Source organism: Cygnus atratus, chromosome Z (assembly GCF_013377495.2).
Source record: "Cygnus atratus isolate AKBS03 ecotype Queensland, Australia chromosome Z, CAtr_DNAZoo_HiC_assembly, whole genome shotgun sequence".
In the NCBI taxonomy this organism is placed as follows: Eukaryota; Metazoa; Chordata; class Aves; order Anseriformes; family Anatidae; genus Cygnus; species Cygnus atratus.
The window spans coordinates 23,367,889-23,381,775 of NC_066396.1; the positions used below are offsets into that span (position 1 = coordinate 23,367,889).

The following is a 13,887-nucleotide window of genomic DNA, read 5'->3' on the forward strand; positions in this document are numbered from 1 at the left end:
TTTGTAGTTTTTGATAGAAAATCTGAAGTCTACGAAGCAACAAGTTGAGTAATAAACAATCCAGTTTTAGAGTACAAAGCAGAATCTTGCCTAGGAGAGGCTGATACAAGAATGAAACCGAGGAAAAAGTTGCTGCATGATATAACTAGCATGGGCTCTCACAAATGTGAATTTATTATTGAAAAGATGAACCAGCTGCTGAAATAGAGATGTTTCTGACTTTTAAACGGGCCTCATCTGCCGCATTTTCCTATTGCACTTTTGTTGTGATTTTAGTGTCTTCTAATAAAGTGAATGCTGTTGTACAATCCCGTGCTGAAGGTAGATTATTTGGAAATCTTGATCATTGCTTTGAAGTGCCAGAAAACATTAGGTATTCTTTTTAAATAGAAGGAGGCAAGAACTCAAGCAGGATGAAGGAACAGAGGGTGGAAGGGAGAAATAACATTCTGGAATGATGAGGGTTTTAAAGCCCAGTCACTCAAAACCTTCCAAATCTTGGAATGCTATAGGAACAGACAGCATGCATCCTTTTTGGATAAGTGCAAGCACTGCCTCTCACTCTTCTCCTAGGCAAGATTCAGTTATTCTTGCTAATCTCATGCTTGGTTTGTTTCTTCTTTTTGTAGGTACTAATTCTTCCCAGAGTAGTTCCCCTAGTTCAAGTGCTCCCAATTCTCCAGCTGGCTCAGGACACATAAGACCCAGCACTCTTCATGGCTTGGGTCCAAAGCTTGGTGGGCAAAGATACAGATCTGGAAGACGCAAATCAGCTGGCAGCATCCCTCTCTCTCCTCTGGCACGGACACCTTCTCCAACACCCCAGCCCACATCCCCTCAGCGATCTCCATCACCATTGCTAGGACATTCACTTGGAAATACAAAAATAGCTCAGTCTTTTCCTAGCAAAATGCACTCCCCTCCAACTATTGTAAGGCATATTGTTAGGCCAAAGAGTGCAGAGCCACCACGATCTCCACTCTTAAAGAGAGTCCAATCTGAAGAGAAACTTGCACCCTCTTATGCCAGTGATAAGAAACACTTATGTTCACGAAAACACAGTCTGGAGGTGACCCAGGAAGAAGTGAATAGAGAATTGTCCCAGAGGGAAGTAACTCTTCAGAGTTTGGAGGAGAATGTATCAGATGTGCCGTCACTCACAAGAGTCAGGCCTGTAGAACAGGGCTGCTTGAAACGTCCCATTTCTCGTAAATTAGGTAGGCAAGAATCCATCGATGAGCTAGACAGAGAGAAGCTGAAGGTCAAGATAGTTATGAAAAAGCAAGATTTTGCTGAAAAAGCAAATGCTGCTCTACATGAACATAGCAGCGAACCAGAAAATCCCAATACCTTAAGATTGGAAGAAAGAGACAAAAAAGCATTCCAGAAGGTATTAGAAAGATCAAATCAGTTTGAAACAAAAATCGTTGCTTTGGAGACCCAGTCAGCTGGTGGCATACTCAAAGACACCCTTCAAAAGAATGCAAACTTGAGATCAAATGAGTGCATTGCTTTAGAAGCACAGACGTTGTGTCATGGGCCTCCGCTTAGTGAATTCAGTCACCTTTCCTGTGACTTCAAAAGAACTTCCCCTCCATGTACACTGCAGGATGTACCATCGCAGTCCTCTGACAGGATGTTTAATGGAAAGGGAGAAAACACGGATAAAAATGTACCAACAAAAGAATTTGTCAAATATGAAAGATTAGATGGCAAACTTGCAAATATTGATTATCTTAGAAAGAAACTGTCCTTTGAAGAAAAAGATGAGAGTGTCTGTCCAGTGCTAAAACCCAAGCTGACAACAAATGTTCACGAATGCCTTCAACTTAACACAGTCAGACCCATAAGCATACAGCAGGATTCCACTACAGTTGCTGAGGGTAGAGCATTCATCAACAGTGCACATGCTGCTCAGATTAATTCCGTTTCTTTTGTTCCCCTCAAAACCTTGAATGGCCGAGCAGAAACGGGTGTGGAAAAATCAGCTGTGATTTCCACGGAGTCACCTGTCAGAAAAAGTCCATCAGAATATAAACTTGATGGGAGGTCTGTTTCCTGCCTGAAACCAATAGAAGGCACACTAGACATTGCCTTACTTTCTGGACCACAGGCTTCGAAGACCGAGTTGCCTGTGTGTGTACTGCCAGAAGGACAGAGTGCCAGCAGTGATGCGGGATCTTCTAAACCTGCAGCACCACAAGAGGGTGGTGGAAAGGCAGAACTGGCCTGTCAGAAAGAGCAGTTGTTAAGCTATTCAAAATCTAGCAAAATTAACATATCAGAACCTCAGGTTCTGCAAATAAGCAAGAGTTCTCCAAATCCACCAGTGATGCCTGTGGCTGCAGAAGTAGTGACAGAGAAAAAGGCTCCTAGTCCAGCTGCTAAAATCAGTGTTTCTGTTGAAGCTGTTCAAAAGAAAGACACCTCTCCTTCAAAACAGAAGGACAGTTCAGTGGAGGCAAAGTCCAGCACTATTCAGAGTCAGAGTGTTAAAACTACCCAAACATACTGCAAACTTTCTACTGTTCAGAGCACTCCTGAAAAAGCTCTAGGCAAAGAGAAGCAAGGGCAAAAGGAGTTGCCTGCCAGACAGCCAATAACCCAAAGAAATTGTGAACCTACCCCTGCAAAGGTGGAGGTGATCAGGGAGTCATCTCTGAAGGTATCTGTCTCAGATGTTCTGACAACAAGCTACTCCAGAAGCAATGAAAAAAAATCTGCTGATTTTGCCATTCCATCTCAGATACAAGGAAAAATGCAAGCAGCTGGTCCCAAGGCACAACCTAAGGATAGCAAAGATGCTCTAAAACAGTTAAACAAAGAAGACACTGTTGTTGCTAGTTTTGTAGAAAGGGATATAACCAAGCAGAAAGTTCTCAGTGAGTCTAAGAAAGTTACTATAGAGTTAAAGAATGAAACTCCTCCATCCAAACGACCCTCAATGGATTGTGATCCTAAAAATGAGAAGTCTATACTGCTGTCCTCTGTGCAGAAGGACAACACCAAAGATTTGGGAAAGAAAGATCAGAAACAGGTCCCTGACATAAGGCTACAGACCACTGAGAGAACGCAGTCCAGCCAAGTTGCTCAGCAACAACTTACTGCTCTGGTCTCCCCTGCTGCGAGAGATGCTGTAAGCAGAAACTGTGCTGTAGATGTTCATGTAGGTATTCAAGAACACGTGAAGCCTGCTGCCACCTGTGTGGAAAGCAGCAGTAATAAGCTCAGGCCTGCTTCTGATGTGACTTCCTCTAGGTCTAAGCACTTGGATAAACAGACCTTTTCACAAAAACCATGCACTCCAGAAACAAAAGAAAAAGAAACAATTATTCAGGTGTCTGTCAGCTCACGGAAAGATGGCAAACATGCCAGTAAAAATGTGCCAGATCCCCCTTCTTTTGTTTCAGGTTCTTTGAGAAAAATGAACAATGAACATGTTCAGGTCGAAAAGCCTGTGACTGTTGAGCATGGGTTGGTATCCACCCTTCAAGTGAGCACCATCACTGCTGACACCAAACCCAAATCCTTTGCTCTTGGCCCAGGACCAACAGGCCCAGAGATTTCTAAGCAAATGCAAAGGCAAGAACCAGCAGGCTTTGGGGAATCTGCTGATCAAAAGCTGCTTCACCTCACTGAGAAACAAACCGTGTCTCCAAAGTTTTCCACTGTGAAAGACTGTCTCATGCTGAGCAAACAGGCAGACAGAAGCCCTAGTAATCAGACGTCTCCGGATAAAAGACCCGAAGGAAAAACATGCACTGATGCACTTTATGTTCAACATGACAGTGGGAAAGTAGAGCCTACCCTTTGCCTCACAAACAGCGATGCCAGGGCAAAAGGAGCAGAAAAATCAACCGCAAGTAGCAAATGCTCTCAAGATTCAAAAGGGAAAGGACAAGTTAATCAAAAACAGCCAGAGGATGCAAACAAACAGGCTGCAATAAAACATTTGTCAGGTGCCAGTGGGCAAAGTTCTTGTCATGTGGCTGCAATGCCAGGAAAACCACTGACTAGTTCAGCCAATTTCTCTGAATGTAGACAAGAAGCATTTGTTTTGTCTTCAGAGAAGAGTGATGCATCTTCAGCAAAGGTTAAAGCAGCTTCACCTGAGCTTCCTGCAGCCAGCTGCAAGGAACTAAGTAAGAAAAGCACCTCTTCCACAGGGTATGGTAAGGCAGAAATGACTAAAAGTGTGTCACTGGTGACCTTGCACAGTGCTGCTGTTGTAGTAGAAGCCCACCACTCTACTTCAAACACTGGGGGGAAACCTGGAAATCAAGAAAAGTCTTTTGTTAACACTGTGGATGTAAAGGGAAAAGATGCTGTTCAGGCTCAGCAGTCTGCTTCAAGAAAACAGAATGTAGGTAAAGATTTATCTAGGTCAGCAACCACACCTGACCGCCAAAATGCACTTTCTAATGACAAAGACTCAGCTCGGCAGCGGCGAGGAAAGGAAGCTTTGCGGAGCAGTCCTCACAAAAAAAACTGTTGACTGTACTACCTGCAGATATGACTTCAAAACTAGCTGAAACAAAGACAATATATTTTGACCATCTTCAAACCAGCACTGTGTAGTGTCTTTGTGTGGCAAAGCTTTCATGTCACTGACAAAAAAGAATGGGGATATATAGAAAGGACTTTTTTTTCAAAATGCCTTCCCAATGTTAACCGGTAAAACTGTTACCATATAGTATTTGTACAAAAATAGATATACAGCTGAAAGCTGTTGAAGAAATGATTTCCTCTGTAAATACTTGGTGATGTGTTTGGGGTTTGAATGTAGCATATATACTTTGCTGCTGATTGCATTGTTTACTCTTCCCTTTTTTAAAGATAGTTGCTTTGCTACTTATTTGCCATACTCAAATACGAAACTGAATTACTAAAACTCACAAGTGGCGTGGACGTGCACAAGTATTGGTCTAACCTGGAGGATAAAAACATGCCACATTTTTACTTACTAAAAATCCTAGCTAGAGGTAAAAATACAAGAAAAGAATAAACGTGGTGAGTTATTGTGAGTTTTTACATGTATTGTTAGTAATCAGATTTTGATAGTAGTGTATCTGGCTAACTGCTTCACCAGATCTAACACAAGATCTAACTGCATCTCCCTACTGCACAAAACCTGCCTGGTAGAGTGGGTGTGATTAAAGATAAGGGAAGAGCGCTTGGCTATCACGGCATCCCAGGAAGAGTTGTGTTCTCTGGTGGAATGGTTGTGCTGGTCTTGTCTGCTGGGAGTGTATTCTGTCACCTTTCCCTCAGACAAGGCCGAGACTCTGAAGCACACGCCGTGTCTTTGGTTTCTGCTGCAACCCTCTCTTGGTTTCCTTCAGCTTTTTTAAATTCAGGCCCTTACAGTGTGAGGCACAAATATAAGCACATGACTTGCAGTACTATTATGTTCATCATGGGTTTTGACGAATTCAGAGAATGTGTGTTACGGCATCTAGGCCTGCATAATTAGCTTCATACAGCTGTAGCTTTTTTTTTTTTCTATTTTATGGCAATTAGGGTAAAAAGGAAAAAAAGCAGTTCCAGTATCATATCTTCAAAAAAAAAAAGTTCAGGACATCCGATACATTTTAATATGTAGCTGGGGCCTTATGTTGTAGACTTTAACTTGCTGTTTTTAGCAAGAAATTCTGGGTTTCACATTAATTTCTAAATGCATTGAGTAGCTCCATACATTTCATAACATAATCTTTTTATTTGTATGCAAAAAAAAGAGTAATACTGTAATTATAAAAGAAGCATTTTGTAACAAAGGAACCTGTTGGAGCTATTTGGTGCTAGAATGTGACTGTCTTTTTACTTTTGCTAAGCCTTATTTAAATTTTGTATACTGTGGAACATGTAGACTTGGATCATTTTAGTGTGGAGATTATTAGTTTGTTTTGAAGGATGAAAGGTAAAACATGAAACATGTACAGGAGCACTACACAATATCCTTGCAGATGTGTGTTTTTAAGTGATTGGGATCAACAGAATGGTGGTTTTGCTTATTTCTGTTTTATGTAGCTAAACTAGACCTAGGCCCATACCTGTTTCATTGGGGTTACGGATTGTCTTTTCTGTCTCAAAAGCTAGAAATTTGTTCTTAAAAGCACAGTATAATCTTGATTTGGAGGTTTGATTGACAACTGATAGTATGCAGAATTAATTTCCCACTGGGAAAAGCTTTATTACACTAATTAGTTGAGTTGGATTACAACAAACCTGCTATGGAAAGAAAATCACAAACAACAACTTCTGATTTTTTATGTGACACTAGAACATTCATACTGCCTTTGGTGCATTCACAGAGGAGCTAGTGAGTGATGGGTAATATTTTTGATCAGTTTTGAAGAGAAAATGGTCTCAACATTTACAGTTTATCTGTGCTTTGGCAGTTACTACAAATGAACGCTAATGCACTTCAATATAACATTTCTGTCTGGGAGGTATTTCCTAGTTTACAGTCTTCTGCATTTTTTAACTCTCCTCTTGTTTCCTTTAAAGCACATCTAGCTATTTGTTTACAGTATACCTTTATGTATATTTTGTATAGTTCATTATCACTTCTGACAAATAAGTTTTTTGCATTTTGGAAGTGTAACAGTGCGTAAGCTTGTGTTTATGTAGTACCTGTTCGTTTGTTGGTGCTTACCTTATCAGTGAGCTGTTAGAGATCCTCCTACCTGTGTGCTACTTGGTCAGTCTTTCTGTGATTGTAGATTTGATGTGTTCCTTTGTAGCTTACTGCTGTAGATTGCTCAGCTTACCAGAAAAAAAAAAGAAAAAAAAAAAGAAAAAAAAGAGAGAGACAAAAAAAAGAAAAAAAAAGAAAAAGAAAAAAAAAAGTTAGGGTCTGTGCAATAAAGTGTTTGCAGTCTTATTTTCTCTAAGAAACTCCTTATGGATGTCATAATTGTTGCATATTGAACACAATTATTTATACTTATGCAGTTGCATAACATTGAAATAAAAATTCAGCATGAAACAGTGTTGTGTTAGTATTTTCCATTGAATTGCTTTCACTCCCGTTAACTTCAGGCACATCCCTGCTGTACTCAGAGGTGGGCAGTTTTCTTCCCTCAGACCAACCCAGTGCACCCCTTCAGGCATGTGCTGGCCAAGGATTTTGCATGAGAATCGTTGTCTGGTCTAGAGAAGGAAGAGCTTTGGAGAGAGTATCTCGTCTCAGGCAATGGCTAGCACCACTGCACTGCTGCTCAGCAGGTAGGCGCATGGATGGACAACGTACCCTGACTGCTAGTAACAGCTGCAGTAACCTGAAATGTGAGACTTAAGTCCCTCCTCCAAGGCTTATATCATCATTCACTACAATAAGTTAGTGTTTTTCAGTACTTTCTCAAAACACCAAATTTTCATTTTTTTATTCACGCTAAATTCTCCGCCTTAAAAAATTCATGAGGCATGAGTGTTAAGTGCAACATTTCTTCAGTTTTGAAATCACTATCCTTGAATGTATTCAAATCTCCCTTTACTATTTTTTTTCACGTAATACAAAAGATGCAGAGAGCCAGGCGGAGGAGGTGGAGCAGAGCCCCTTAGTGCCCAATGGCCACTTTGATGGAGACAAATCCTTCTGTCAGGAGAAGCAACGGGCAGGACTATTGCTCCCCTAATTTCCGTCTTTCTGTCTCTTGTAGAGGAGCACATCCACACATCCTTACTGTTCTACTGCCAATGGCTGATAAAGAAGCTTTGCACACCTGTTTGGCATGTGCCAGGTTATTTTTGTTCATGTTTTACTGGTGTGTTTTTCTCTGTGCTTTTCACCTCTACAAAACCAAGTGTATCAGCATTACAGAATCACTTCTGTTGTGCTCTCTGAATGAAACCAGTAAGTTACCCCCAGCCTTTCTAACTTGCTGAAACCCAGCAGAAGACAGATGCTCTGCAAAATTGGTACAGTGGCAGGGGATGTGCATGAATATGGGAGCGGAGAGGGGGATCCAGCAGCTTCGGGAAAGGAAATGACCAGAGTTGAGAATTGACTGTATGTGACTGCCTTGCCTGCTGTGCGGTCTCTAGCAGTAGCCATCCCTCGGTGAGGAACTGTAGAAAGCTGCACATCCACAAATCCCCACAGCACTCAGGGCCAGCTGAAAGGGGTGGTGTAAGGGGGTTTGTGTTGAGGAAGGAGAAGTCAGGAGAGAAATGCTGACCATCAGATTTGGCATGGCCTGTCATTCTCACTTCTGCCATTGTAAGAAGAGCCTGCATCTCACCTGGGTTGGGAGTCCTTTTCACAGTTTGAAAGAGAAATGTGGGCTTCCCTCTTCAAGAACTGAACTTCCAGCTTGCAAGGTTCCTCTGGGCTCTGTATTTTCTCCTGAGATTGGCAAGAATTAGCAGGGATGTCATGATTGTATTCAGAAAGTACTTAGCAGCTCAGAGAATAAATTGCAGGACTGGAAGATACGAAAGGGTGTACGGATGTCCCAGTTCATGGCTTGGGTGGCATCAGTTTTTCCTTTCAGTGACCATATCTTTAGTATATGTAAGCTTTGTGTTATACCATGGTTTCAGTGATATCTGTATCCCAGGAGTGAGTTGGGTTCTGTTGAGTACCATTCACCTCAGGCAATTCCCTTGTCCCTGCACGCTGAATCCTTGGCTGCACTTGAAAAATAAAAGTCCTGACAGGATACCAAGGAGCGCATTAGATCAGAGCTTGATTGGGTAAACAAATTCTACAAGGAAAAATAAATCTACTGTCACGTTCCATATACATCTTTGCTAAGTAATACAAGACTAAATCTTTGGACTTCAAAAAAAATTAATATATAATCTGGGCATTTTGGTGTATCATGTAAAAATGTTCCTTCAGAATAATCACTCCCTGTATTCAGGATTTTTGTGTATGCTCTATATACTATATACGTGGCTCAGCACTGTTGTTTACAGTGTCCTAATGAATGGTGTTTTACAGGATAATAAAAGCAGAGAGCCTGCTCTGCGTAGGTGACACTAACGTAAGTCACAGAGGAAACAAAAATGGCATCAGATGAAGATAACACAAGTTGTGTGGAAGGGAGAGCATTGCAAAAAGGTCTGTACTTAACATGGCACGCTCAAATGTATCTTGCACGTGAACACATTCACAATTTTGCCTTTTCAGACAGCTTCAAGTTTTAACTGACTGAAGTCCATGTGCAAATCTACCCTGTGATGCTGGGGAGCATTTCAGAAACTGTTAATGCTTAAATCCAAATGAAATGCCAAAATCCAAACGAAGCAGTGTATCAGGAAGTGAGTACCAGCACAACATGCCGCATTCCCTTCAAGTCACAGATATTTGCAAAAAATCTCCTGATCTTTGCAGCAATTTTTAGTGCTTATCCCAAGCTATGATGAACTATGCCATGCTCTTTTTGCTTAGCCATTTATCTATTGCTTTCCTGAACCCACAAGTTGGTGAGGGAAATAACTGAAGCTGTAGGTCAGGTCTCTCTTGAGGGGTACCCACACCGACGTTCATCAGGCAGTGCAATTATTGGCATTGACTTGTTTAACCAGTTGTGTTTGCAGAGGGAGGGAGCCTTGAATCCTGAACTGCCTGGCTGTCGAGGACAGGTCGGGTTGTCCTCTGGCTGCCTGGCTGGCTTGGTGACATCTCAGATCCGTCATTAAGGAACTGCTCACTGATGCGGGCACCAAGGGCAGCTTTGATGCTGCACAGCTTGTGGGTTCAAACACAGCGCCTGCCTGCAGGGTCAGGAGCAGGTCTCTGAGAGCCTCTCAGCAGCAGCAGGAACAGGGAGTGTCTATAAGCAGCACGGAGAGCTGCAAGGAGAGGCGCCGTGGTGCCCAGAATCTGAAACTTTCTACAGGCAGATAAATACAAGAAGATTTCAGGGGAATTTTTTTGGGCCAGGAGCTGAAGCTGAGTTTTTGTATTCCCAGGTGGAAATTGCTCAACGAGAGCTTGGAAAATGTTCAAGGAGTGACCACGACTTCTGGTTGCGTGCAGCCAGGAGCCTTGCTGTGGACAGACCGAGCCCCTGCGTGCTGCTGGGTCTTCTGTGGAGGCAGAGGGGCCATGTCGGGCCATGCCCTGCCAGGTTGTGCCTGTGCAGCGGGGTCAGCCTGCTGACAAAGCCCTAGTGCCAAAAGTCATGTTATGGGAAAGGGGCACGCAGCAAGCTCCCATCGCTTGGCCAAATACACATACTCTTTTAATCAGAATTTAATCAGAAATGTGATAGAGGCTATTGTGGTCTGCCCTGCAGGAGTTGGTCTTATGTGACTATATGAGCATTGCTCCAGTCCTTCACAGGAAGTTTTGATTTTTTTTCCCCCCCTTTTCCTTGTTAACTTAGCAGCATACATTAGTGCCAGCTCTCAAACAAAGCTGTTTCTCATGGGCAATTGATTGAGAGTGAGAGGGTGAGAGTTTATTGTTATGTTCAGGATGCTGTGATATTTTTTTTTCTTTTTTAAGGAACAAATCTTGCATTTCATCTCTTGGATCTTCCCTCTGTAGGTGCCTTAGCCCCAGTGGCTGTGACAGTAATGCTAGCATAGGGATGAACTGGGCATCTCCTTAAGAGAAGTTATTCGTTTTCAAAACCCAGGTCACAGTTTATTTTCCAAGATCATATAAAAGATTTTATTATTTTTCTTAAAATGATAATAAAAATGGAAAGACATTACAAAAGTTAAATGAAATACAGGGCCACGTGAAAAAAAGGTAAGTTGTCTTTCATCCTAATCCAGTTACTGTACATCTCTTTACACTAAGCACCCATCATAAACTTAGATTTGCTGATAATTTCGCTTGAAATAGTGAGCGCCCCAAATGGAGATGGCACCACAGGATAAAACTGCCAGGACAACTGCAACAATTCCTGCAGTGTTGATCCCGCAGGAGAGCGAGACGGTGACCAGCGGAACACCGGTCAGCGATTTGGGTTCAGAGCATGTCGTTCCTTCAGGGTCTTTGATTTTATCTGGGTTCTGCTTGCACCAGGTGATTAAACCAATGTTGGAGCAGGTGCATTCCAGGGGGTTGTAACTTAAATTGATTATGCTGCGGGCAGGTAGGGACTCTAGCTGGTCACGGGGTACAGTACGGATCCTATTGTAGGCAAAATTGAGGTAGATGCTCTTGAGTTTTGAAAATACATCTGTGCTGAATGCAGTAAGTTTGTTGTGGCTCAGATCAACATGCTGTAGCTTCCTGAGGCTGTGAAATGCTTGGTTGTCCACAGCAGTCAGTTCACAGGATGACAAAATTAGCACCTCTAATTTGGATAACTGTTGAAACAGTTTGTTCTTTGGCACAATTCCTGACTCAAAGGTATTTTGACTAAGGTCCAAGAGCACGAGGTTTTCCAGGCCTTGAAAGAGATGTTGAATGCTGGTATTAATGGAGGATGAGGAAAGATTCAGGACCTTCAAGAGATGCAAATTTTGGAAGGGACCCTGTGAAGTGTCAATGTGAAGATGAGAGAAGGCTATGTCCAGCAGCTCCAGGCTACTGCCTTCCTCTAAGAGCACATCTCGGAGGTGGAGCTTTGTGTTGTGGCTCAGATTCAGGTGCCGAAGACTTTTCAAGCCACTTAGCGCTTTGCTACAGCAGTCAGGGCTTTCAATGTGACTGTGACTTAAATCGAGGTGCTGAAGCTCTGCCAATTTCTCCAAGCAGCCAGAGCCCAGATGCAGTGTCTCCAAGTTTCCCTTGACATGGAGGTGGGTGAGAGAGGGGAAGGCAGCAGAGCTGATGTTGCAGAGGTGCTTGAAGGAGTTGTGGTTGAGAACTAACTCCCTTAGCGAGCTCATACCACTGATGCCAGGGGGCAAGGAGCTGATGTGGGTGTGAGTTAGGTCCAGCTTTCGGAGCTTGGTCAAGCAGCGAAATGTGTCAGCGTTTAGGTTTCTGAAGTGCCGTAGTTGCAAATAGAGATCCTTGACAGACATGTTACAGAGGCCTTGCAAAACGTCTGGGGTTATGTCGGGTTGCTTCTCCACATCTTGAAATGTTCCCAACCAAAGGGTCTGGACAACAGAGTTCTGTATCCCTGCAAGGACCCCAGGGATGTCACTGCAGCCCCCGAAGTCCAAGGTGTAGAAGTGGGACTGGAAAGCTCCAGGTTCAACATGTAAAATATCATTGCCTTTAAAGATGAGAGTTATGTTACTGGTCTTCTGAAGAATGCTGACGTCTTCTGCTGTAATCACCCTTATGTGGTTCATTTGAAAGTCAAGGTATTTGAGGTTTTGAGTTGGAAAGTTGAGAGGGAGCTGCAATGAAGAGATGTGGTTGCTGCCCAAGAGGAGGGTATCCAAGCTGTCCAGATTTGTCATTGGGATAAAAGATATTGTGGTTATTCCTGTCTCAGTTAAGACAAGCTGCTTCAGGGACTGAGGGCCAGCGAATGCTGTGTCGGACAAGAACATGAGCAGGTTTCCGGTCAGCACAATGGTCTCCAGGTGCTTGTTGTTGTGAAAGGCACCTTCATACACCCAGTTGATCTGACATCTTGAGAGAGCAATAGAAACCAGCATTAGTGGCCTGTCCTGCAAAACTCTCACTAAATACCCAATACCCCAAACTTCACGTCATGTATGTAAAAACTCATGATCAGTTGTCTTCAATGGGATAAAAGTATCCATCTTTTCCAATGATGCTTGCCCAGTATTTGTAAGCTCATGTTTAAATACAGGATTCTTGGGAGGAAGCTGTACAATAGCAGAAAATCCTTCCCTGAAATGATGGGTGTGGGAAAGCTTTTGTGGATATCAGGGAGACATGAGCTTTTTAGTGTTGTTAACTTAATAAAATGAATTTTCCTGCAGAAAAAATCAAGCATTTACAAGGCCCAAACATATCTTTCCATAGGTTTTAGTGAACAATATCAAAAAGGGCATAAAAAATTGCTCTAGTGACTTTGTTGGTCTTAGCAATAGTAGCACACAGAAAATAGACATTTCATCCATCGCCCTGCAAATGACTGCCACTGGAGGAGAAGCCTAGACATTGCTTAAGCAAATCAGTCTTTGCTTAGTAAAATACCTCAGCAGTGCTGCTGGTGGCTTCTCTGTGAAGGCAGCAAGAAGCTGCTCTGGTGCGCATCAGAAGCCTCCAGCTCTGGACAAGGGCAGGGGGTGGTGGTGACCAAGGTGATGTGCAGAAGTAAGGATGATCTCCCCTACCTTGTCAAGTCCAAGTAGAGAAGAGACTTCAGCCCAGAGAAGGTTGAGCTCTGGAGGGAAGGGAGCACATTGAAGCTGAAGTCAAGGATTTCTGTTGTGACAGGTAGTCTTCCAGGAATCTCCCTGAGTCCTAAACCTTCACAGCTGTAGCTTTTATTCACTGTAATCTGTGGAAAACATACAGTGAAACTCAAAGGGGTATGTACTGTGAATATAGATAGGAAACTACCACGCTTTAAAAAACAAACAGAATTTTGAATTATTTAAAAATGTAGCAGCCAGAACCCTATGAAACACCAGCTCAGGCTTGAAACGCACTGCCCCTCAGGTTTTGTGAAGTCTGTTTTTAAAACACACACCTTGAATCTTGTGCTAATTTGAAGTGTGTCTCATCTGGAGTACTTTCTTATCCAAGTTAGCACATTTGAGGATTGTTTACCATTCTGGATGAATTATTAATCCCTTAGATGAAATCCCCACAAGGTAGTTTTGAATTCTGAATTTCATGAGTCTTGTAACAAAGATTACTCTTGGAGAAGTCTTAGCAAAAATCTTGCAGTGAGGAGGTAAAAAAGAGCAGGCCTGGGAATGTTTCTAGGAGGAACACATCCAAATTAATTGGATACCAACTGCGGTTATGCTCTGCGGTGAGGGAATGGCAGGAATGTGTAGCTGGTGATAGAGATCTTATCTGATATGCCGGGCCTTTAAAAT

General features: G+C 42.7%; 2 protein-coding genes across 8 annotated transcripts in view; one reads left to right on the forward strand and one right to left on the reverse strand.

Moving 5' to 3' along the window:
- The window catches only part of MAST4 (microtubule associated serine/threonine kinase family member 4), a 196,303-nt gene extending 191,297 nt beyond the window's left edge, over window positions 1-5,006 (forward strand). For all 7 annotated transcript variants that reach the window (XM_050716231.1, XM_050716229.1, XM_050716230.1 and 4 more), the window contains one exon: window positions 630-5,006. In XM_050716231.1, the coding sequence (XP_050572188.1) occupies window positions 630-4,495 (3,866 nt within the window). In that variant the 3' untranslated portion in view covers window positions 4,496-5,006. The remainder of the gene's footprint in view (window positions 1-629) is intronic.
- Window positions 5,007-10,773: 5,767 nt separating this feature from the next.
- CD180 (CD180 molecule) overlaps window positions 10,774-13,887 on the reverse strand; it is a 30,003-nt gene continuing 26,889 nt past the window's right edge. Inside the window, exons 3-4 of the mRNA XM_035553504.2 lie at window positions 13,174-13,340; window positions 10,774-12,499 (exon numbers count right to left, since the gene is read on the reverse strand). Coding sequence (XP_035409397.2) covers window positions 10,774-12,499; window positions 13,174-13,340 — 1,893 coding nt within the window. The remainder of the gene's footprint in view (window positions 12,500-13,173; window positions 13,341-13,887) is intronic.